Source organism: Condylura cristata, unplaced genomic scaffold, assembly GCF_000260355.1.
Source record: "Condylura cristata isolate star-nosed mole 26May11 unplaced genomic scaffold, ConCri1.0 scaffold00023, whole genome shotgun sequence".
Taxonomy (NCBI): Eukaryota; Metazoa; Chordata; class Mammalia; order Eulipotyphla; family Talpidae; genus Condylura; species Condylura cristata.
In genome coordinates this window covers 23866795-23893516 of record NW_004567124.1, presented here as the reverse complement: position 1 = coordinate 23893516, position 26722 = coordinate 23866795, and the positions used below count along the sequence as shown (strand labels likewise).

General features: G+C 39.4%; 1 protein-coding gene across 3 annotated transcripts in view; it reads right to left on the bottom strand.

Annotated features, from left to right (window-relative positions):
- Positions 1–26722, bottom strand: part of TP53BP1 (tumor protein p53 binding protein 1) — a 103103-nt gene that overhangs the window by 75683 nt on the left and 698 nt on the right. For 2 of the 3 annotated variants that reach the window (XM_012728555.1, XM_012728553.1), the window contains exons 2-8: positions 11644–11833; positions 10904–11088; positions 10376–10469; positions 10042–10126; positions 2310–2434; positions 903–1058; positions 481–607 (exon numbers count right to left, since the gene is read on the bottom strand). In XM_012728555.1, coding sequence (XP_012584009.1) covers positions 481–607; positions 903–1058; positions 2310–2434; positions 10042–10126; positions 10376–10469; positions 10904–11088; positions 11644–11650 — 779 coding nt within the window. In that variant the 5' untranslated portion in view covers positions 11651–11833. The remainder of the gene's footprint in view (positions 1–480; positions 608–902; positions 1059–2309; positions 2435–10041; positions 10127–10375; positions 10470–10903; positions 11089–11643; positions 11834–26722) is intronic. The other variant, XM_012728554.1, reaches the window with a different exon arrangement.

The following is a 26722-nucleotide window of genomic DNA, read 5'->3' as shown; positions in this document are numbered from 1 at the left end:
GAGGATCTATGAAGACCTCCCACAGAAATAAACTCTACAGGTTCCTCCCTGGTGGCAAAACAGATTAAAGCACAGCACTATGAGGCTATCCACAGGCAAAGCAGTATGCGTTCTATCCCCGGCCAGGGAGGCAGCTCACATGGCGTGGCAGACCTCTCCTAACCTGCCCTCTGCTCCCCTCAGCAGTGTTTCAGTAGGTCTGCCTGTTCTGCTCCCCACTCCGTCTCTGGTGAATCCTCTCACCCCCAACATCTCTGGACTGAACCCCAGTTCTTATATGCATAAAAAAATCAATCTTTTTTTAAAAATAAAATTTTAGAAGATGAGAATTCACAAATAATTAGTGTTTCTATTAGACCAGAAATATGCCCAGTGCGGGAAAAAAATAATTTGTGAAAACATTTCCACATGGCAAAGTGAAACTGGTATATAACCTAGGGCAGAAAGTCATAAATACTTTCCAGAAAGAACATGACTTACCGTGCAGGTAAGGGGCTTTTCTCCTCTACCACATTTATATCCTTATTGGGCTGTGCTGCCACAGGGACATCCTTGCTGGGTTGTTCTGCCATTGGGATATCTTCACTGGACTGTTCGTGCTTAACTGCTTGAAATGTTAAAAGAAAACAGGAATGATATTTAATAGAAATAACTTTAATACAAAGAAACTCAATTTGAAAACTTATACGGGCATCATTCCAAAAGGATTACAACCACTTAGAGAAAGTTCAACTTGCAAGCCATCAACTGGCTAAGTATTTACCAGAAAGCTGTGCAATCCTCCTTTATCTGCTGGCATATTAACTTAGACAGTTATATAAAATAAAATGAGTATGGAGGAATAATTGATATGGAGGAAATGTTTTTAAACAATCCCAAATGTTGCAAAACATGTTTCATACCAATATTAGCATCCACATCAGATAGTCTGGTTAGTGAGTTCATGGGTACTGACTGTAGATGCTCTTTGTCTACTTCATATGGCACAGTATGTTCTTCAATATCCTGACTCTGGGAAAGTTCCAGAACTCCAAAGCCCAACTGTGATGAGGCAGGATCTAGGAAGAAAACCTCAAGAAATTAGATGTTATCCCACAATATTATGCACTGTGCAAGCCACTGTCCCTTAGCAAAAAAAGGGTCATGTTCAGTCCTTCACTTCAAAATTTTTCCTGCTCCTCAAAATTTTTCAAAATATGATCGAGTATAAAATTATGAAGGCCTCCCTTGTGGCGCAGGGAATAAAGTCTTACCACTATCAAGTTGTCACCAGCCACTACAGTATGTATCCTATCCCTCGCCAGGGAGCTAACCCACATGGCTCAACAGACCTCTCCTGTCTCCCCTACATCTCCCCTCAGCAGTGTATTTCAGTAGACCCACCTGTTCTGCTCCCCACTCTGTCTCTGGTGAATCCTCTCATCCCCCCACCTCTCTGGCCTACACCCCAGTTCTTATACGCTTAAATAAATCTTAAAAAACAAATAATATAAAACCTTACAAGCATTGAATATTACTGAACTATGTCTACTTTCTGAAGATACAAACAGCATTTCAGACTGTAATTCCAACCACAAAACATATCCCTACAATATTTTTTTTTAAGATTTATTTATGCATCCAAGAGGTGGAGTATAGGCCAGAGGTGCAGGATTGAAAGAGACAGAGTGGGGAGCAGAACAGGTAAATGGCCCTCCCTGGTAGGGCAACGGGTTGAAAACACAGCACTGCAAGCAGGCTGCAGCCATTTCAGTGCAGGTTCAATCCCCCGCCCCAGAAGTGATCCATATGGCTAGGCAGACCCTACACCTCTTGCCTGTATCCCAGTTCTGCATGCATAAATAAATAATAGTACAATACAAAACAAACCAAAAAAAAAAAAAAAAAGAACAAAGTAGCTCTACTGAAATATATTGCTAAGGGGAGCAGTGAGGAGACAGGTATAGTCAACCGCTCAATATGGATCAGCTCCATGGCCAAGGATCAAATTTGTACAGCTTCATCAGCTTAATAGTGCTGAGACTTAACCCCCTATATCACCAGGGAGGTTCCCCCAAAATATTTTAAAAACAAATGAATATGAAAGGAAGGAGAGTCAATACATAAAAAGGGCTTTACCAATTAGCTACAGGTTCCTGAGCACCAAATTAAATACAATATCTTAAGACCACTAGCAAATTTCCTAATGACTATTCAATTTTATCATAAGAAATCTATGATCTGATAAAAGGAAACATTTAAATATCTGCATGCTCGTGTTGAAAGAATTGTTAAAACAATCTACTACCCTAAAGAAAGTATAAGGCTACCTTCAGCACCGAGGGAATGTGTGTTATCATCTGGAGTATCTTCTTCCTTTTCCTCTCCTTCTTCTATCTCTTCTTCCTTCTCTTCCCCAGCAGAAGAAACAGGTTGCACTGACATTCCCAGAACACTACATAGTAGAAAGACACCATCATGTATTTCCAGACAGGTTGAACATTTCTTTTGATTTTATGGTTATCCCGGCATACAATCACAACTTAAGCAAATTTGAAAAAGTAAAAAACCTCACCCAAATAGTGCTTCTTTCTACAGAATATTATGAAAGAATGGCAATTCAAAGCACTGTCTCAAATTAAGTGATGCAGATGTTAAACAGAAGGAAAAAAAGTTTGAGTTTTATCTTTCTTTCAAAAATATGAACACAGACTAATGAAGTTTGCCTTCAAGATCATTACTGACAAGTGACAAAGACGTACATTAGATACGGAGGGGCTCAATACAGAACAATGTACACAGAAATACTTGAATTAAAAAAAAATCTTAAAGAACCAGAGTGACTAAACAAAATTCAGTTAAAAGGCCTTTTTTAAAAAAATTAATACTACATAGTAAAAAATCTAAAAACTAAAAGACAACTAAAATGGGAACATCTGCAATATAGCAAAACCTTGCTCTCTAGGAAATAATTAATAAAAAGAACCCCAAAATATAAAAGGACAAACAGCAAAACAAGCAAATTATAAATACAAGTATCCTTAAACAATGTAAAGAAATCATTTGTTATCAATCAAATTAGAAAAAAAATGTTACACTCTACTGCTATCCAATACTATACAACCTGAAGTGAGATAAGGATCTTACATTGATCAAGAAAGGTCAAGATAAATAAACAGGTAAAGAGTTAGAAAAATATTCACACCCATTAAAATCACTTTAATTGTAAGAAATAATTTGAAATGCAGGGAGATCCTTGTAAAATCTTCCTTCTCAAAATTTACTGTTACTAAAAGAAACCCATGGGCCCTCTCTGGTGGAACAATGGATTAGAGCACAGCACTGTACTGGCCGTGGCTTCTTCAATGCAAGTTCAATCCCTGTCCCAGAGGTGATCCACATGGTGCAGCAGACGCTGTCTTACCCGCTATTCCCCTCAGCAGTGTATTTTGGTACAGCTGCCTGTCCTCCCCAATCTGTCTCTGGTGAATCCTCTTACCACCCCTGTACCTCTAGCCTGGACCCCAGTTCTGTATGTATAAATAAATAAATCTTAAAATAAAAGGAAGAAGAAAGAGTCTTAAAAAAAAAAAATCAACAACCTATAAGCTTGGTCTTAGATTACCAATTAAGTGATTCCATAAAGTGGAATATTATGCAGTCATTAAAAATGTTTCCAATAACCAAGGATAATGCATAAGCCTGGAATGTATCTTGGATTTAAAAATGTCTCTTCATAGGAAAATATAAACTCTATTATTAAATATTTTGTAGTTAATATTTTCCAGGTATGATAATGGTGTGACAATCATATAGAACTTTCAGGAAATGAATGCTAAACACGTTAAGATGAACTACGATGTCTGAAACTTACTTTCAAATGACCTAGCCCTTCAAAAAAAAAATACACAACAAATATATACTATTACTTCATCCAAGCTTTGAAAATAGAAAACTCAAAAATGTCATCAAAGGGGTTTTAATCGTCATGGGGAAAAATGCTCATGTTGTTAAGGAAAAAAAGTTAGCAAACACAAACTTTCCCTTTCCACATGTCAACTATATCAAATGTAAAAGAAGGCAGGGTGGGAGGGTAATATGTCAAAATGTTTATGGCAATTAGCCTCTAGTGGTAGAATTATAGATTACATTTTTTGTTTCCTTTTGTAATTTACTATACATCTACTCTTTCACCCAAAGAGCATAAAGCATAATTTAAATTAGCAAAGAAGAGGTGAAAACACTAATTTGCAAAGATAGGGACTGTGACCCAAAAGAAAAGAAAGGACTAAGTACAGAGTTTCACAAAAAAAAAAAAAAAAAAAAAAAAAAAAAAAAAAAAAAAATTGGACATTGCGTATAGAACAAGAGGGCCTTGGGAAATACAGATAAATAGCACAAAAGCAAATATGACAAAAAGTAGAAGAGTAATGAATGACAGAACAAACCACACTTTGGCGCTTCTTCAGTCTCTTTTGGTAGTTTTCCTTCATGTCCCCATCTTCTAAATGCTGGCAGGCTCATTGAGTCCTGAGGAATCTCTACTCCAGCTACACTCACATCCAAACTCCCACTTTGACTCTGGATTTTTGGTTTCTTTATAATTTATTTACTTATGCATATGAAAACTGGGGTATAGGCCAGAAGTGGGGAAGGGGTGAGAGGATTCACCAGAGACAAAGTGGGGAGCAGAACAGGCAGATGTACTGAAATACACTGCTTAGGGGAGCAGCAAGTTAAGACCGGAGAAGTCTGCTGCACCATGTGGGTCACCTCCCTGGCCAGGAATCAAACCTACAGCAGCTGCGGATAGCTTCATAGTGCTGTGCTTTAACCCCTTGGGCCACCATGGAGGCCCAAGATTCACCACTTTGAATATCATCCATATGGACTACTACTTTGCAATTTAAGTCTCTAATTCAAATTCCCTTAGCTCCAGACCTACCTAACTGCCTTCAACTAGCTATTGAAAAGGCAGCTCAACTTTAACACATCTAAGACTGTCCTCCTCCTTCAGTATTCTCTACCTCAATTAACAGGACATTCCCATTCTTCTAGTACTCAGACCAAAAATGTGGAATCACTGTTACCTCCTTTTCTCTGACTCCATACCCATTCAACCTTTGAATTTTATGTTTAAAAACCCCAAAATCATATATACACACACACATATTGTAATAAAGTAAAAAAGAACATCAACTAACAACTATAAACAGAGACATTCTATGGGGAAGGAAAGGGGAACAAGATCAAAACTGGGGTGGGAAGAGCACATGGGAGTATGGCGATTACACACAGGTGAAATGATGGTAGTGGGAAGTCCACAGGAATTCCAAATGAGATGAAAAAATGTACAAAATGAAGAATAATGTAAATTATTCATGCCTTGTACTTGCTGTTCTCTATGCATGAACTGTATTTATCCCAAATAATAGATCCTTCCCTCAAGATTTTTAATCAACTGTATCATTCAAGCATTCTGTCACCCTATATAAACATACAATTCCTTTGATGCTTCCTATTCCCTTCTCTGCTTCATTTTCCTCTTTAGCCCTTATCAGTGTCTAACATACTATATATTTTATTTATTTACCAGTATCATTATGTCCCACACAAGAATGTAAGTGGTATTAAAGTTTAGAGATTTTAATCTTTCCCAATCACTTTGCACCCCCAAAATTCAACAATGCTTAACATATAGAAAACAACAGATATTTGATTATAACAGATAATGAGTAGGTGAATTAGAAGAGATCTGAAATACATCAGATTCTAAAAAAACATGCTAGTGTCAAAATTTTCTTCACTTTCTAAAGCTAGTGGGATAAAAAACAAAGAATCGGCCCTCCCTGGTGGCGCAGCGGGTTAAAGCACTGCACTGAGAAACTAAAGCCACTTCCGCATGAGTTCGATTCCCGCCTGCCCCGGAGGTGACCACATGGCGTGGCAGACCTCTCCTGATCCGCCCGCTGCTCCCCTCAGCAGTGTACTTCCTCCATCTGCCTGTTCTGCTTCCCGCTCTGTCTCTGGTGAATCCTCTCACCCTCCGCATCTCTGGCCTGTACCCCAGTTCTGTATGAATAAATAAATAAGTCTTAAAAAAAAAAAAAAAAGAATCACATACATTACTTAGAAGTACAAAAGTAGTCAATGAAAGAACTAAATAATTACCATCATAAATGAGGATGATGTAAGTAAAATGCTCATCTTTTATTATGGATTTCAATTGTCTTAATTTGATAAAGTAGAAAATGGTAGTATACTATTACTTAGCTTTACAATAGTATTAAAAGTTAGAGGAAGATAAACTCACAAAGTAGAAACACAAAAAAACAAAGAGTTGCCTCTGTGAGAAGGGACTGAAGATAGGAAAAGACTTTTTCATTATAAGCTATTTTTTAAATAAACTATTTGTATTACCCTGTTAAAAATACTTAACCACGGGCTCTTCCTGGTGGCACAGTGGGTTAAAGCACCACATTATAAAGCTCTCTGAAGTCACTGCAACAAGAGTTCAATCCCCCACCAGGGAGCTGACCCACATGGTGTGGCAGACCTCTCCTGACCCATCCGCTGCTCCCCTCAGCAGTGTACTTTGTCGATCAGCCTGTTCTGCTCCTCACTCTGTCTCTGGTGACTCTTCTCACCTACCACCCCTCTGGTCTGTACCCCAGTTCTGTACCCATAAGTTAAAAAAAAAAAAAACTTAACCAATCTCAGCAAAACTAAAGGCCTACTCTGTTAAAACTCTGAAGATGATGGCCCTCCCTGGTGGCACAGTGGGATAAAGCACAGCACTAAGAAGCTAAAGCCACTTCAGCATGAGTTCGATCCCGTCTGCCCAGGAGGTGACCACTTGGTGTAGCAGACCTATCCTGACCCTCCCGCTGCTCCCCTCAGCAGTGTACTTCGTCGATCTGCCTGTTGTGCTCCCCACTATGTCTCTGGTGAAACCTCTCACTGCCCCAGAGCCTCTGGCCTGTACCCCAATTCTGTATGTACAAATAAATCTTTAAAAAAAAAAACTCTGAAGATGATGGAAACACATGCTAATGATAAAAAATATCAGCAAACCACATATCCTACAAAGAACTAGCAACTAGAATACAGAATCTCAAAACACAAAAATTAATTAGAAAATGGCCAAAAAGACATGAGACAGACATTTCATTGAACAGGATATACAGGTAACAAAACAGCCCATGAGAAGCTGTTCAGCATCCTTAGGGAAGTGCAAATTAAAATCACAATAGAAATATCACTACACACCAGGATGGTTAAAATTAAAATAGTTGACACCACCAAATGCTGGTGAAAATAGAAACTGGAGCTCTTGTACAGCGCTAAGGGGACTGTAAAATGATATGGCCACTCTTTTTTAAAGTTTTGCAGTTTCTAAAAATCCCAAACATGCAAATACCATGTGACCAAGCAATTGTCCACCATGACCATTTATCCTAGAGATACAATACAATGTTCACACAAAAACCTGCAACAACACAAGTATGCAGAGCAACTTCATTTATAATACTCAAACACCAGAATCAACCCAAATTTCTTTGACATGTAAACTGTGTTACACTCATACCATGAAATGCTACTCAGCAATAAAAAGGGACACATTATTGGCACATGCAACAACTTGGGAGAGACCTCCTGGGAGTTACGCTGACTGAAAAAGGTCAATTCCGGAAAGTTATATATTGTAAGAACTCATGTATGTATTTTGAAATGAAAAAATTTTACCAATGAAGGACAGTTCTAATCAGTGGTGGCCATGAGTTCAGGTGCTGGAGAAGAAGGCAAACATGGTCCAACACTAGGGACCCTTGTGGAGTTGGAGCTGTTCATTGCTTTGTCTTGAGTATGTGGGAGTATAATATGGATACAAACTCAACAGGTGATTCAACAGTAGATTTTATCAACATCAATACTGGCTAGTGACATCATACTACAGTGTTAATTTTGCAAAAAGTTACCACTGGGGGAAACTGGCAATTGTATTAAGCATACTTGTTTCATTCTCACAACTACATGGGACTCTACAATCACCTTAATTTTTTAATTGTTTAACAGCACAAATTATTGGTGCATGCAACAACTTGGATAGACCTCCTAGGAGTTATAATGACTGAAAAAGGTCAATTCTGGGAAAAAGGTCAATTCCGGAAAGTTACATATTGTAAGAGCTCATTATGTATTTTGAAATGAAAAAATTTTACCAGTGAAGGACAGTTCTAATCAGTGGTAGCCATGGGTTCAGGTGCTGGAGGACCCGATATTGAAAATAAAATATCGGATCCTCCCTACTAGCGCAAGGGGTTAATTAAGCACAGCACTATGAAGCAGTTTCTACAGCCACTGCAGCATGAGTTCAACCCCCAACCAGGGAGCTACCTGCTTGGCACAGGAGACCTCTCCTGTCTCACCTGCTGCTCTCCTCAAGCAGTGCATTTCAGTCAATCTGCCTGTTCAGCTCCCCACTGTCTCTTGTGAATCCTCCCACCACCCCCAACAGCATCTCTGACCTGCACCCCAATTCTTGTAAGCACAAATAAATAAATCCTTTAAAAAAAGGAAAATAAAGTATTTCTACAAAAGTATAAGATGGCCCATGTTTAGCATCATCAGCTTACACCATTAGAAACTAAGCAAAAGGGAAATTTTTTTTGGAATTTTATGACAGAAAAGTTCACAAGCAATTTTTAATCAAAATATCTGCATTAATGAATTAAGGTAACATGAAGAGATCAATTTTCACATTTGGAAGGAGCTTTCATTGAGAACCAACCCCAAATTCTTTGTATTTCACAGTCTTTGCACAGTCTTTCCTATCTGGAGAGGTCTTCTCACATGACACATTCTCCCCAGCCTTTAACCACACCTAGCAGATTTTTATTTATTCTTTAGATCACATTCTTCATTGAAGATTTTCCCATCCTTAGGATATATATTCTATTAATATCCCTCCTTTACAATGATCACATTTATAACTGAACAGCTATCTATGTAATGATTTAGGGTATCTCTTAACAAATTATAAGCTCCATGATGGCAAAGTTCCCTTAAAGCATATGCCTCGGGAGTGCAACCTTATTGAAGGTAATAAACATTAGTTTTGTTTTGTTTTTTTTTAAGAGAAAGAGCAACACAGTTAAGCAAAACAAGATAAATAGTAGCAAGATACTTCTGAAACAGCCTGCTTTATTGATAAATACAAAAGACACCATACTTCCTGTCCCCACTGGTTGAAACCAGGATAACAAAAACAACTGAGTAACAAAAACATAATTAAGACTGGCATATGTTCCTAAAGAGGTATAGAAAGCAAATCAAGGTAACAAATGACGGTGCTAGAGGTAAGAAAAATGTCACTGCACTATGACAAAAGAAAACTTTGATTCAATGTTCAAGTGGCATTGCAAACTGTAGGTACTATGACAAACCGCAGCACTCATGCCACAGGTGGACGCTGTCTGCTAGTCACAGCTCCACTCAACTGCCGCCAATCAAACTAGTGTAACCAGAAACCAAAGCCCAAATTTTATGGGAAACTTCACCACTTTAGAATTCTGTCAATCAATTCAAATAGTTAACAACCTTGTGTGGCTCAAATAGAACCCACCTGCAGGCCAAAATAAGCCCACCAATTTACATATTATTCAAGAGCATCCAATGAATGATCTGTGAGGGAAAAATAATTATGTGCAAACACTATTAAAAAGCATTTATTTTTGAGATAAAGCCAGTCTTGCACCACCTCAAACTAAATTTCCCCAACTACCTTCCTTTTATACTCCACCACCCTAAGATTCCTGAAGTTGTCCATGTTCTCCTTTGAACTTAGGATAATTTTGGGCAGAATGCTAAGAAGCTTTGAAAAGTGAAAATGAGGAAGTACTTGTCTTGTACAGCACTGTACACTACTAAATAATGTAATCCTCAAGTCCCACTCCCAACTTTACAAAAATCAGATTTAATACTTTTACCATTGCAACAAATACAGGTAAAAAGGATTGGCTGATTCGTTAATAAGTTAAATTCCTTCAAATATTCAAATACCTGCTTGTCCTGTTTGGCTGAGGTAACTGTTCAATGATCTGACTGATGGAACCACATGTATCCAAATGAGAAGAGTCCTTAGGGTCTTAAGAGGAAAAAAAAAAACCCTGGTATTAGCACAAAAAGCATGTTTACTAAACTTTATTACAAATTCAAGAACTTAGACAATACCAATCTAATCGACTGCTTTAGAACATCAACCTTTTTGTGTGCCTATTATGCACCAGATATTATTAGGCTATTACTTCCTTACCTTCACCACAAACAACTTTAAAACTGCTCTGCTCCAACAAGAGCACCCTATAAAAGGGACTGATAGCTTTAAACACCTCACCTGCAGCTTTGTTTTCTTTCACGTGTTCATTGAACCCACTATTACTGTCTCCTTGTTCTTCTCCAGCTGTTTGTTCAGGATTGGACACAACATCCTAGAACATATGCAAACATAATAATCCCACAATACATTAAGCAATCCAAAACTAGACATACTTTTTGTGAATATGCTTATTTCCTTTTTCTAACCAACTTTATTCAAAAGATGGAGATTTCTTAAGCACTTATGTTTGCTGGTCAACAGATTCAGGTTAAAGCACAGCACTGCAAGTGAGCCACAGCTGCTTCAGTTAGAGTTCAATTCCCCCGCTCTAAGGTGAACCACATGGTAGCAGACCTCTCCTGACCACTGGCTGCTCCCCTCAGCAGTGTACTTTGTCAGACTGCCTGTTCTGCTCCCCACTTTGTCTCTGGTAAATCCTCACCACCCCTGCACCTCTGGCCTGCACCCCAGTTATGTAAGCATAAATAAATAAATCTTTAAAAAATCATAATCTGCTCAATCATTTGTAAACAAGGTATTACTCACCAACACAGGATTCTCTTTGTGTGCCTGTAGATTGGGAAGGTGTCGAGAGAGCATAGTGAAGTGAGAACTAGAATCATCTTCTAGAACCTGGCTTTCAGGCTGGGAATCTTCAATTATCAGGCAAGGAGTGTCTTGCTGAGAGAAATCTGAATCCAACTGACTTCCAGTAGGGTCCATCTGCTCCCCTGGAATGGAGTAACAAAAGATCAGTTCTGTGTAACCTACTAGCCTTTCTCCCGCAGTTGAGCGCGCAGTTGGAGCTTGGATGGGGGGCCAGTCTAGACACTACCAATTTGAATATTATATTTGTAATACAATAGCACTTTTGCATTGTACCTACCAAGGCCCAATTTCCTCGTTATTTACAACAGCTTGCTCACCCCTCCCTTTCTCTTCTCCATCACCTTCCCGTAGACACCCTTTCCCCTCCTTTCTAACCTCTCCCCGCCCCTTTTTCCATCCCCCATAACTCTCCCTACGTCCTTCTGGCGCCTGTACTGCCCCCCAAAAGGTTGCTTTGTAATCTCTGCTCTCCAGAAGTCTTACAGCCCCTCAAGCTTCCTCAACGACCACCCAGCCTTTCCAGCTACTGCTTCCCCACCCCCTCTTCAGGGCCTCCAACCCCTTCCCCGTCACCGCCGCCATGCTTGCCACCCCGCCCCCTCCGGCCAGCCTTCCCTTCAAACCCGAAACCCAAGCCTTCAGAGCCGACTAAAGCCTCCCGTTTCTCCGAGCAGTACCAGGCATCCTTGCAGGGGGTCCCTCGCGCTAGAGCTAGAGGACTCTGCACGCTCCCCAGGTCCCTCCAGCTCGATGCCCAGGTCGCCGCTGTCGCCACCGCCGCCACCGGCCGCGAACTCCCCCTTTTCCCGTCGCGTCACGCCGTATCGGCTCTCCCATTCGCTGCTGCTGCCCGCCACTCAAGAAATCCTGTGGATGATTGGTGACTCAAGAGGAGTACCCGCCCCACGTAAGAAAAAGGAACACGGCGGCGTGTTTCCATGGCAGCATGGACGTTGCAGGCCCTCCCCTCTAGTACAGCCAGAGAATGACAGTATCCTTGAACCGAAGGGACCTTGAGAGGGCGTGAATTATCTTCTCCCCCTGCTTTCTGGACGACTGTCTATACCACTGTTCAGACATAAGAGAAAAAACCTGCTTTCTATATAGTCCAGGCCTGAATGCCTCTTCCTCTCGTCCTTTTGGGTGGAAAAAAAGAAAGGGTTTCCAGGCTTTCTAATTAAAGGGCAAAGAGGACCAAGGATGCCCAGTACTTCTCAGCTGGTGAAATTGAAGAAAGGACTCTGGGACTTACCTGAGCCAATCAGGATCCCATCTAGTGCCCTGTACCTGAATTCAAGAAACTCACATTATGTCCCTCTGCCAGTTGTGGTTTCCTCCCCACCCCCCACCCGCCCCCCTTTCATTTATATTGTCCTTTATATGACTCCAATAAACCATATTGTCCTCCATTGCCATTTCTAGTTTGGAAAGTACTCACACTCCATACATGCTTTTATGGTTACCCTGTTTTTTAATGAGATTGCAGCCTACATTAACTATAACCCCATACATTTTTTGCACCTCCCTTGAAAGAATTAAACAGTCTGAATCTCAGAGTCTGTGGTGAAGAGAACAGCTGCTCCCCTTTTAACTAGATGACTCCCAAGGATCACTCCAAGCCCTGAGAATCTACTATCCTAGTTATGGTGCCAGGTTCTTAAAAAGGGTGTGGCAGCTGTGACAAGTATTAATGATCCCAAGAGGAATGTGTTTTTTTATTTAAGTGGTGGTAGGATCTAAGATAGAATTCCAGCCATAGCAGCTGTCAATAGGGAAAGTACCTAGCACACTGCCTATCATATATACATAGTAGGCATTCTGTTGGAGGTAGTTTTCTTTCTCTACCCCAGCTCAGAATTACTTAGTGTAACCATGATTCTCCCAATTCTGTAAAAGCCCAATTCACTCCATGTTGCAGAGTAATCTTCAGTGGAGCTTCTTCTCATTAACCAATCTTTTCTCTGCTGTTATAGTGATATTTTCCAAACCAAAAATCCACACATGTCATCTAAGCAAGGAAATTATAGGAATGAAACTTACAGGAAAAAGACAGACTCTTCAAGTGAAATGTCCTGGAAAATCCAGAACCTATTGTTGTTATAATTAGAATATAATTTGGGTCCCAGAATATTTTATTAATGGAGCACACAAATGGAATGAAACACACAAAGACACATCCCACCTCTTAATCTTGAAATAATTTTTTATTTTTAATTGACTCCCCTCTTTCTACATACCTAATGTTGCAGAAAGTCAATGATTAAAATAAATTTAGGCCCGCTCTGGTGGCACAGCAGGTTAAAGCACAGCACAGAAAGCGAGCTGCAGCTGCTTCAGAGCAAGTTTGATCCCTGCCCCGGAGGTGATCCATGTGGCAGGGCAGACCTCTCCTGACCCATCTGCTGCTCCCCTCAGCAGTATACTTGTCAGTCAGCCTGTTCTGCTCCTACTCTGTCTCTGGTGAATCCTCTCACCTCCCCTGCACCTCTGGCCTGCACCCCAGTTCTGTATGCAGAAATAAATAAAATCTTTTTAAAAAGGAAAATGACAGTGCTTTAAAATAAATGAATAAATAAATTTAATCTTAAAAGGGCCAAGTGAGGTCAATATTAATTATACAAATAAGCAAAGTTAATTCTCTTTAAGAGGACACAAACAACCAGGTCCTATTGTGGGTGAAGCTTGACTTTGATTTCCATAAAAATCCCCCAAAAGTCATTATATTATAGCTCTTTTCTATCTTCCTTTCTATCCTTGCCCTTACCCCAAGCAAGACATAAGCAGTACTTCCTGATTATTTGTCAAACAACTGTTTGTCAAAACTCATAAAAATAATAAATCTCAATAAACAAAATTTAAAACAGATTAAATAAATGAATCTGAACCATTCCCATTACTAAATAAAACAAGAGCCTTAAAAAAAGAACTGTGAAGAACAACTATGAGTTCCTTGTTAGGCAGTGTGGCACTTAATCACTAAGTACCCAGAACAATCAGAAAATGCAGACAGACTGGTTACCACTGAGGCAGTGACTGATTGCAACAAGGTCTACCAAAAGCTTTCACTGACTCCTAAATAGTAAAAGACCATCAGCTGCCTATCTACAGGTGCATCTTTACCTAAGCCCCTACAGGCCAAGAGAAATCTAATGTATTTATCTCTAAAGTTGTTGCCAACAGCAGCAGACAGCTCTTGTCTTACCCATTGCTCCTCTTAGCAGTGTATTTCAACAAATCCACCTGTTCTGTTCTCCACTGTTTCTGATGAATTTTTTCACCCCCACACTTTTGGCCTATACTCCAATTCTTCCCATAACATTCACTTCTCTAATGGCAAAGTAGTTACTATCAGAGGAAGCCTCCTAGATATAACAATTATGAACTCTGGACAAAATATAAAAAACAACAAATAAAAGTAAGGGAGGGAGGGAGAGAAGGAGATAGGGAGAGAGAGAAGCAAGGAGAGAAGGCAGAAGTCCTTCCCAACAAGAAAATTACATCAGACCCATGTTAATTCATTTTAAAATTTAACAAACCTCATTGTCAGAAAATTTTCTTCTATTCATTCTTCTATTTATCTAATTCATAAATCCTTTCTAAAATTTAAAATCATTTCTTCTCTTAATGTCTTTAATTGATAACTTTAAAAACTGGGTGAATTCTTGTAAGGTCAATATTACCTGGTTTAATAATTCTATAATATATTTCAACCAATCAAACAATAAAAAAAATGCTACATACTTAGATTGTATGTATGTCTTTTCTAAGATCTTATAGACTCAAAGGGCACCAGACAGTTTAATCCTCCTTCACAGATACTATTCATAAAATCTGCTTCATGGTTTTCTCATAGAAACTAATAATGACAGAGAATTGTACTGATGATATGAAAAGCCTATCACTGAATTTAGTGATAGATCATGAAATACCCTTTTTAAGTAGGGATACTTAACTATGTAGTAGACTGACTTATAGTTAGTATTTATTTTTCCTGAAATATTGAAGAAAAGAAGATGAAAAAAATACATGTTCATAATCTCATTTATAAAGCACAAAGCCATGTTAAAATGTTTGAAGTCAGACTGCCTTTGCATAGGTAACAGAGTCTGGAAATTGGAAGGGGACATGAGGGACTTTCAGGGATGGTAGTCATATTTTATTTCTTGACTTCGGTGATATGATAGTTACAGACATGTTCTATCCATGGAAAGTCATCGAAATGCACAGTTCTAATTTGCTCACTTTTCTTTAGATATGTTCCATTTTATATGACAAAGGAAAAATATTAGGGCCTCCCTGGTGATACAGGGGTTAAAGTCAGTGCTATGAAGCTATCAAAAGCCACTGCAGGAGACTTCTCCTATTTTACCCCCTGCTCCCCTTAGCAGTATATTTCAGTAGGTCCACCTGTTCTCACTCAGTCTCTGGTGAATCCTCTTACGGTACCTGCACCCCAGTTCTGTATGCATAAATAAATAAATATCTTTAAAAATATTCAGACTTCCGGCCCTCCCTGGTGGCACAGCGGGTTAAAGCACTGCACTAAGAAGCCAAAGCCACTTCCTCATGAGTTCAATTCCCGCCTGCCCCGGAGGTGACCACATGGCGTGGCAGACCTCTCCTGACCGGCCCGCTGCTCCCCTCAGCAGTGTACTTTGTCGATCTGCCTGTTCTGCTCCCCACTCTGTCTCTGGTGAAGCCTCTCACCGCCCCTGAGCCTCTGACCTGTACCCCAGTTCTGTATGTAAAAATAAATCTTAAAAAAAATAATTTTAAAAATTAAAAAATATTCAGGCTTCCATATTCAAGTAGCATCTCCCCTACCCTGTCACTCTCTCCACTTTTCTTCATTCCCTGTGTTCTAAATTCCAATTTTCTCCATAACAATAACTTTATATTTGCAGACTGGCTTTAATCTCCAAAATTTAGTGCCTTGCACTATTCCAGTGACAAAGCAGTTACCAAAAAAAAATGTTTAACAACCGAGTCTTAAACTTCCTTGTTAAATTACATTTACAGTGTATGGTGCTATTGCTAATTCCCTCCTCAAAATTCTCATCCTGTGACTCAAAGAGTTCCTGGCACTCCTCATCTCTCTGTTTTGTTGCGGATCCCCAACTTCCTGAAAGATCAAAATTTGGAATGGTACAATTTGCTACAACAAAGATGAAACTGAATATATGTATGCTGAGTGAAATAAACCAGATACAAAAAGACAAATATTGTATGATTCCACTTATATAAGGCACCTGGAAGGGGTAAATTCACAGATATTGGTTTCACATTCATTTTCACAGCCTCTGGTTTGGGGTGGGGAGAGAACAGAGAGTTATTAAATTTCAGTTTGGGAAGATGAAAAGTGCTAGAGATGGGTGGTGGTGAAGGTTTCATAACAATGGGAATATAAGAAACACCACTGAACTGTGTACTTAAAATGGTACAGTTTCTGTTATATGTATTTTATTATAATTAATATTTTAATGAGATTACACTTCAAAAATTAAAGATGCAAGGCCATGCTGGTGGCATGAGGGGTTAAGTGTCAGCACAATGAAGCTATTGGCAAACACTGCCAGGAAGTGACCCACATGGCTCAGTAGACCTCTCACGTCTCACCCACTGGTCTCTTTAGTAAATCTGCCTGTTCTGTTCCCCACTCTGGTGAATCCTCTCTCACCCCCACCCCCATACCTCGTGCCTGCACCCCAGTTCTTTTATGAATAAATAGATCTTTTTAAAAAAATAAAGATGTAAAAATTAAATGGCTATGAGAAAAAAATCAAATGGTTGCAAGAAAAGTTAGTACTAGTGGTCAATTTTAGGGAACAGAGGGGTTATATAATTCTTTAATAGCAAAGAAAAGGGCTTCAAAGCATTCTATTTTTATTACTGGGGCAGTGTACATGTGTACTTTTATAATTCATACATTTGTAAGTTTATATTTTACTCTTTTATGTATGTTGCATTTTACAATAAAAATTTTTAAAAAGTATCTTTGATGCAAAAATTAGAAAATTGGCTTAAAAGGGGAGAAATAGCCACATGGTCTCAAAGTATCATAAAAAGTATTGAATTATTGTTGCTTTATTTACAATAGGAAAGACACGGAATCAACCCAAATGCCTAAAAATAGATAACTGGATTAAAAAGATGTGGTACATATACACAATGGAATATTACTCAGCAATCAAAAAAGATAAAACACATGCCTTTTGCAGCAACATGGATGGAGCTGGAAGGGATTATGCTTAGTGAAATAAGCCAGAGAGAAAAGGAAAAATACCAGATGGTTTCATTCATAGCAGTAATATAAAGGACCAGGGGGGAAAATAATAATGAACAATTATATACCAGAGACATTTTAGGGGGTGGAGTGGGGAATGGGATTAAAAATGGGAGGGAAGTGCACTGGACTATGGTGATGGCACACAGGTGTTTGGTGATGGGAAGCCTATGAGGATTACAACTGAGATAGAAAAAGGCACAAAATTATGTAAAAATAAACTATTGTATTATTAAATAGATAAGTAAGTAAATACATTAAAAAAGAACACCCCAGCCATTTACAATGCAGATGCCTGCCCATGACTGTCATGCAGACATCTTTTCCCCTATTCTCTTTTCCTTAATAACTGCTATGAACTGATAAAAAATATTAAATTATTACAAACAGAAAGTAGTAAATTTGCTATGAAAAAGTCTAGTAACTGAGCCAGGTAATTCCAGTTAACATCAACAGTAATAGCACAAAATGCTATCATGTGTCACTTGCTGTGACATACTCAAGTCAAAAGAGCACTTTAATTGTATTTCTGCCAAAAATTCATAACCTAAATTTGATCAAGGGGAAATATCAAGTAAGTCTAAATTTATTAATGTTCTACAAGTTAGTGAACCATATACTTCATAAAGAAAGCCAGAAGAAGGGTGGTGCAGGGGTTAAAGTCTCAGCACCATCAAGCTCTCCAGCCTGCGACTATGCACATGAATCATTTTCTTTCTCCTCTACCAAATACTTCCTTTTAAAATGTAAAAAAAAAAAAATTAAAAAATAACAAGCAGATGGTACCTTTGATGTCACTCCCCTCCTCCCTTGCAAGTTATTTCAATAAATCCACCTTTTCTGCTATCAAAAAGGAAAGTTAAAGATGAATTGGTTCTCTAGCATACCTCAAAGATTATCAAATGAAAATTTCATTTTTAATAGTACTATAAACTTATAGATTTTAATACAGTTGATTGCTTCAATCCACTGCAGTTATTGTTCATGTTTGTTTGCATATTGTCCAATGTTGGGATTGTTAAATGCATTCAGATTAGAATCCTTTTGAAATGGCTCCTGTAGTCTTTGATAGCTTCCTCACTTCTTATATAACAAAATGTTCCAGATTAATCTCATTTCCTGCCCCAAAACTGAAATCAGATATTTCTCTAGGAAGCCTTGATTCACTTTATTAGTAAATGGCATTTAGAAACCACAATCTGGGATGGTTGGAATACTTACTGCCAGAGGACTGGGAATTATTTGGCTTTTTCCAATTAAATGTTAGCATTTCGGGGAGCTTACCAAGCTTTCTAAATTTTATACTTGTATAGTATCACTTTTTCTTATGAGAAAGTTCCTTGATTCCTGATAATATTAACATAACTTATTTATTTGCTTTATTCTATTACATGTAGCCATTTCAGAAAGAAAAAAAAAACAGCATTATTACTAATGAGTAATGAGATGGCTAATGAAAACAATTTAACACTTCTGTGCCTCCCTGGTGACACAAGGAGTTTAAGTCAGCACTGCAAGATATCCCCAGCCACTGTGGCATAAGTTCAATCCCCAGCCAGGGAGCTGACCCATATGACCCAGCAGACCTCTCTTGTTTTTGCGTGAGGCTCCCCTTAGCCATCTATTTCAGTGGATCTACCTGTTCTGCTCCCCACTCTGTCTCTGGTGAATGCTCTCACCTTCCCCACACCTCTGCCCCCCTCCAGTCCTTGTGTACAGAAATAAATAAAAATGTCTTTAAAAAATAATAATAAATTAACATATAAAATACATTCACAAATTGATTGATAATCCCTACAAAAAGTAAAGTCAATTTCCCACCCCCCTTAGTAGTAGACTAGACTTAGTGACTTGTTTCTAATAAATAGCATAAGACTACTTATGCGTAACTACTGCTTATTGTCTACAGCTTTGTGACGAGTCAAATTTGGGTAATACATGTGGAAATAGGTTCCGGAGAATTACACAAAAATTGTACACTGTACAATTCAAACTAGATAAAAATTTTTAATATATAATTGTAACAGAGTTCTAGGAATGTTATAATTATTAACAAGGTTGGTTGACCAGTCCTCAGAGGAAGCCCTAATTAAATGAATTTGAGATATGACCAAGCTGATGGTGAAAGCAATTCAAAAACTTAAGACAAGAATGTTAGAACAGGCTATCATATATGATGCACCACTCACCTTCTAACATATAAAAGAAAAACAGAGTAAGATAGAAATGATGCTGCCTAACTTCCAACATTATGTCATGGAAGGCATTGATGACTCCCAACTCTCTGCTCTCTCCCCTCCCTGCTCTCTCTTGCCTTGTCATGGGGAGACTCAAGTATACCTATGAGGAGATCCCCATGGGGAGCAGCTGAGGCTCCCTCCCATAAGCCCCATGAGTGAGCCATCTCAGTAGCAGATCATCAGTCTCAGCAAAGCCTTCAGGTCACTAGATCCCCAAACACCATCTTCACTGCAAAGTGACATTTCGATAATATGAGAAAAATCACTTGATTAAGTTGCTCCTGGTTTCAGAACCTTATGTAAGATAATAAATATTTGTTATTTTAAGGTACTAATATTTGGAATAATTTGTTTCTAAGCACTAGATAGGTAATATACTCCCCCAATATATCTCTCACACATCTAATTATGTCTTGGCATCTGCTTATCAGGAGAAAAACTAACAGTGTTCTTTTGCGTTTTGTTTCTTCAGTTAACATGTTTGTTTTTCCTCTATGCTGTGTTTATGTATAGTTTCTCTTTAACTCCAGAGTAATATTATATTGCATGAAGTTACCACTATTTATCCACTCTCTTACTGATGAAGATTTGATTGTTCCAGTTTGTACTATTAAGAATAAAGGGGGGGGGGCCTTCCTGGTGGTGCAAAGGGTTAACTTGCAGCACTATGAAGCTCCCCTGTTGCCACTACAGCCCCAGTTCAATACCCAGCCAGAGGGGTGACCCATATGGCGTGGCAGACCTCTCCTGTTTCACCCACTGCTCCCCTCAGCAGTGTATTTCAGTAGATTTGCCTGTTCTGCTCCCCATTCTGTCCTTGGTGAATCCTCTCATCCCCAGCACCTCTGGCTTACATGCCAGCTCTTGCATGCATAAATAAATCTTTTTTAAAAAGTAGGACTAGGGGGTAAAAATAAAAATAAAGAAAAACTATATGCCAGAGACATTTTACTGGAGTAGAATGGGAAATGGGATCAAAAAATGGGGGGTGGGGGGAAGGTACAAGGGACTATAGTGATGGCACACGAGTGAATTGGTGATGGAAAGTCCATGGGGATTACAACTGAGATAGAAAAAGGCACAAAATGATGTAAAAATAAACTATTATAATAAAAAAATTTTAATTAAAAAAAAGTTGCTGGGGGCCTCCTTATGGCACAAGAGGTTAAGACTCAGCACTATGAAGCTATCATCAGCCACTGCAGCACAAGTTTGATCCCTAGCCAGGAGATAACTCACATGGCACAGCAGAACTCTCCTGTTTTGCCTCCTGCTCCCCTCAGCAGTGTATTTCAGCAGATCTGCTAAAGACAGGAATGTTAGAACAGGCTATCATATGTGACACAACACTCTGCTCCCTATTCTGTCTCTGGTGAAACCTCTTACTTCCCCACTCCACACCTTGCCTGTACTCCAATTCTTATATGCACAAATAAAATAAATCTTTAAAAATATTTTAAAAGAATAAAATTGCTGTGCACAGACATCACAAGTCTTTTTGTGAACACAAATACTTTCATTTATTTGGAGTAAAAGCCTAGAAGTAAAATTGTTAGGTCATGAAGTAGATGTTTATAAGACACTTTCAAATACTTTTCTACAGTGGTTAGTGAATTTTGTGCTACTATTAGCAATCTATCTATCTTTTTAAGATTTTAGTTTCTCTTTGATAGCAGTATTTACTCTTTATTTCTCACACCTCTTTGATCAGGGAGGGAAAGAGATTTAAATAATGTGTGTCCAGAATCTTACTCATTCTCACTATTTCCATTGACATCATGATGGTCTGAGTGACATCACTGTTCACCTAGTTTATTTTAAGTTCCCTAACTTCACTTTAATACTTACCACCTCTATAGTCTATTCTCAACACAACAGCCAAAGGGATTCTATAAAATTCCAAGTCAAGTCCTGTCACTCTTCTGTTAAAAGTCTACTTAGAATTCCCATTTCACTAACAGTCAAAACCAAAGTCTCAACAAGGCTCTAGGTGATCTGGCACATTCTGTCTATGATTTCATCCCCTATGCCTCATACTCTCATTCCTCTGCTCCAACCACCATGGGCTCTGGCTATTCCTTGCATCTACAAAGCACATTGCTACCTACAAGCCTTTGTACTACCTATCCTCTTCTGCCAAATAACCAAATGGCTAACTCCCTTACTTCTTTCAGGTCTGTTTAAGTCTGTCTCGTCAGTAAGACTATCCTGGCCATCCCACTTTACTGCCCCTTCACCATTCCCATCACCACCCCATTCCCTCAACAAGAAATCACAATCATCTTTATCCTATCTTTTTTCTTGCCACAACACTGATCACTTTCTGACATGCTTGGAGAAATTATCACTTTCTAATATTATATGCTATTTTTTTCAAAGATGTATTTTACTTATTTATACATACAAAAGCTGGGGTATAGGCCAAAGGTGCAGAGGGCGGGAATGAGAAGATTCACCAGAGACAGAGTGGGGAGCAGAACAGGTAGATTAACTGAAATACACTGCTGAGGAGACAGCAAGAGAGAGAGAGGATAGGTCTGTTGTGCCATGTGGGTTATCTGCCTGGCAGGAGCTGCAGGTAGCTTCATATTGCTGTGACTAACCCCCGTGCCAACAGGGAGGTCCCCCGCAACTTTATTATTTATTACCAGTTTCCCATACTAGAGTAAGCTCCATAGGAACAGAAAATGTAAATTCCATTGGCTAGTACACAGCAATGATACAAACTATTATTGAGTGAGTGACTAAATAAATGAATTGCAGGCATTTTCCTAACATATTTAAGAGACTCACTTAATTCTCAGAGTAATCCAATAGAAGGATGCTACAGGGGCCCTCGCTGGTGGTGCAAAGGGTTAAATCACAGCACTATGAAGCCACAGCAGTGTAGCTACTGTGCACAAGTTCAATCTCTGGCCAAGTGGGTAACCCACATGGCTTGGCAGACCTTTCCTGATCCACCCGCTGCTCCTCTCAGCAGTGTATTTCAGTGCATCTGTCTGTTCTGCTCCCCACTCGGTCTCTGGTGAATCCTCTCACTTCCCTCCCTTGTACTCCAATTCTGAATGCATAAATAAATAAATCTTTAAAAAAAAAGATGTTATATGATAATTTTATGATGAAGAAACTAGAGAGAGAATGGACAACTTGCCCAAGTTCACACGGTTGGCAAGTGGGGAAATCAGTTTCAGAGAAGGGGCTATGTTTGAGTTAGGTCATATTCCTTAAATCCTTTGTCAAATGAGATGGGGCCTTATTTTACAAATAAAGTAAATCATAGAGGTAACAGTAAAGAAATCCCTATATGAGAATTAAGGGGAACAGAGCATTCAAGGAAAAAGTCAGTCTGATCATAAAGTACAAGAATGGCTGAGAAAAAGACAAGTGGCTTAAATTGAATTTAAGAATTAATGCAAAGTATCTGTAGGGAGTAATGTCAGAAAAGAAGTTTGGTCATATTATGAAGGATCTTCAAGAAAGAACTGGAGAGAAAAGGTATTTGTGACATTGCAACGGGAACAGTACTTCAACTCAGCTTTCCTTGAAGGGAAATAACTTTACAGATACCCTGAAGAAAAGATATGACATTTAATTCACAAACAGGAGGCCTCAAAACTAAACTCTTCACTTAAGATTTAGATTCTTTCCCACTATCATCTTGAGTTCCACAAGAAAATCTTTCAAGATCCCTATAGTAAGAGGGAACTTTGTTCAAAGGAAGAGAAAAGGTAGTATCTGAGGCCACAATCAACTGTGGTTAAAACAGAATGGATAAGGGAAAATGGTGTCCATAAATGTTTTGTTTTGTTTTGTTTTGTTTTTTTTCATTTTTAGGACTCACTTTCTTGAATGTAGAGAATGAGAGGAAAAAAAGTAAAGTTCTTCATTGTCTTTTACAATGCTCTGCAGTGCCTGAGTTCTCCTCACTTCCTTAATGTGAACAAATAATAATTAGGAAAATTACACAACAAACATTTGTTGTGGTTCTCCTTTGTGTGTCAGGCACACAATAAATGCAGATTTCTCCCCCATCTCAATTCTTTTTAGATATTATTTTACTTGGTTCTGTTTTAAAGGTTACTTTACTCATGCCTTTGCAAATAAACCAACTGTTCATGCTAAGCGGTTACCCTAAGGCTGCCTTTATGCATTATGATCATAGTATTTTCCCCAAAAGTCAAGGATTAATCTCTGACACAGCAATCCTGTAATCCAATCCCTCTTTCTGTGTAAAGAATGCTTTATAGGCAGAACTGAGTACTGGGTGGGAATCTGAGCTGCACAAAGCTCCTATTGGGTATTTCGAATGATAAGACCACACAGGCCAGCAGAGCAAGCTGGAATTTTGCCAGACTAGCTCAGATTTTCCCTCTTCCCCCTTTTACCCCCTTCCCCAAAACTAATGATATTCATCAGGCTAAAAGTAAAGAAAAGAGTCCGTCTTTTTAGGAATTATCAGAGTTTGCTTAAATCCTCTGGAGACTCTACACATTATGGTGCCCTCCTATTCCACACACAAAATTCAAGATGAGTGCAATTAATCCCAATACCAATTTTCTCATGAGAACTTAGTTTTTATATAAAATTATTTCCACAAAAATTTAGACACTCTCCTGCTTTGTTAGTATGTGCTTACTTCACCTGTGGGGTAACTCATCAGTGTGTATTATGAATTGATGAAGATCTGTGGACTGAGAATCCACTGAGAAACTAGCTTAAATCTAGCCAAATCAAGACTAAAATTACCTTTCACACCATTTGAAATTTAAACTACCTTTTGCCCTAGATCCACTGCAGGCACACCTAAGTAAAGAGCCCAGATAGTACCTTCCTTTTTAGCATCTCCTTCTAATCACTTCTTTCAGTGGTGGATCCATACAGACCCCTTCCACAATTCAAGGGTCCTTTATCACAAATAAGTTTGAAAACATTGTTTGGTAACCATTGAAATTGTCACTTCTGCATGACAAGGGTAAGAAAGAAACTATAGAACAGGGGAGTTCCCAAAACAGGGGAGTCATACCTCATCAGCCCAGCGGTCAACAGTTAAAACTACAATGGCTCTATAGCAACTACACATCACTACACGCATGTACCTCACAATTATGCATATCAAAGGTCCTCAACAATCCCCTTGAAAGGACCTTTGAATGACACCCTTTTACTACAAAACTCCTGCCAAAGTGCACTATAATAGACACAAAGTGCACTAAACACAAAATAGATCTTTATATACTTTGCAATTCATATATGCACTTCTTTAATGTTTTTCTTCAGTGTACTATGCCTGTACATATGCGTATGTGTTCTGTTTTCAGTTGTAACATTCTGGATCACAGATGCTAACACTCCATAAGTTTTCTTTATATGGCACTTTGCAAAGTGCAGTGTGCCATACAACACTTGAAAATATTTGCTAATAAATGAGGACGCTGGAGTCACCTGGATTTCTATGACATTGTCTGCCGTTGCAACGAACTGCTGAATAGTTAATAAGCAAACGTGTACACAAACATGCACATACACACACACACACACAATTTTAGTACTCTCATAGTCTGTATTTGCAGCTGCAATTAAAACCCAATTCTAGTAAGACCTGGAATCACAGCCTGAATTTTTGCCCCTACTATTTGATCAATGTATGGTCCCTCCCTATACCATCCAGATCTATTGTCTAACCTCTTTGTCAGACTTGAGGAAAGCAGGTCTGTGTTTAACTGCTGTTGGCCCTTATTATGAGGCCCTGTGCTCCACAGTTGCTATACAAACTGTCCCCTTCCTCTCTCCACAACCTGTTCTGGTGCTCTGCCTCCACGTGGCACTCTGATCGCAGCAGAGGCCGCCTGTACATCTCTCCATGCTCTTTGCCAGATTCACAAGTGCAAATAATGGGGCACAGGTGTAGCAGAATATTGTCTCACCTGTCATATAGGGCAAGGCAGCCCACCATGTGATGTCAGTTCTCTTATATCTCTTACAACAAAAAGGGTTTTCAGGGTCATGTCCAAATTGAGTACAGAATGGAGTCAACTGTTTTGATAGAACATGTTCCATGACAGGAACCAGGATCGCTATGAGGTACTTAACATGCAGACACTGAATGTTCAATCTTCCCAGGGCCTCAAAAAGGGTGTCAGATTAGAATGTGACTCCCAAGCAGCACAGGTGAACCAGGTACTGTGTGTACTCTTTCCTCCCCTGTACTATATCCAGTGTAAGGCAAATTGGATTCAAGAGTGCTGCTTGGAGCCCTAAGGTGAAAGACAGGGAGGTGAAAGACCTCCCTGTCTGACACACAAATGTTCGTACTAAGTCAGTACACTGGGTAAAAGATGATGTTGGGAGTGCAAAGTAGGTGTGGGAAGAGTGTTAGGGGAGGGGTAACACATGGAGGCATAGGGTAGTGTAGACCTAAAAGCACCATTTTCACAAGGTTGTTCAGGTCAGCCGTAAAATACTTCCTACCTCTCTCAATCCTCTTTCCCATTGGCTGGTTCTCTGGTTTTAGAAGGGTCAGCCTCTTTGGTTCAAATATTGCCCCTGGAGGGAGTAATATCACAATCTTCCAAGGTTACAAACTCTCTGTGTCACATTACTTGTAGTCACTAAGGTCTTTTCTGGGTTTTACTCAAATCCCCCTTGCTGCAGTCTGAGCTCACTGCACTCAGCAGAACTGGAGATTAGCCAACCTCTATCTTCGGAATAACAACTCACCAGGGACTCAAGGCCGGAAGGTCATTCTGTCCCTCCAACACTGCGCAGCTTTCCTGAGCGCTCCCAGGAGAAGGAGCAACGAGGACAGGGAAGGACCTTGGCAGTCAGTGACAAAAAAAAAAAAAAAAAAAAAAGCGCCAGACTGATAATACAGACACACCAACACAGATGGAGACACCGATATAAACTCAAGAGGCAGAGAGAGGGACAAGATGGCTCCCTCAGTTCAGTCGAGGTTGCAGAACTGCCACACAGCAATCATTGAGAAACTATTCTAACTAGAAGCTTCTTTCAGCATCAAGGCAATAGACTCGCCCTCCCCGGTCCCCCAGAGCTCCTAGCCCTCCCGGAGTCGACTGGGCGCTCCCTCCGGAAATATAGAGGGAGTTAAAAGTGGCGACCACAGCCCCCAGGCAGAGGGAAGACCGCAGAACCCCGCGTCTCGGCCCCTGCGGCGCCAAAGCTCCACCCCCTGACATGCAGCAGCCAATCAGAAGCTCCCGCCGCCGGCCTTTA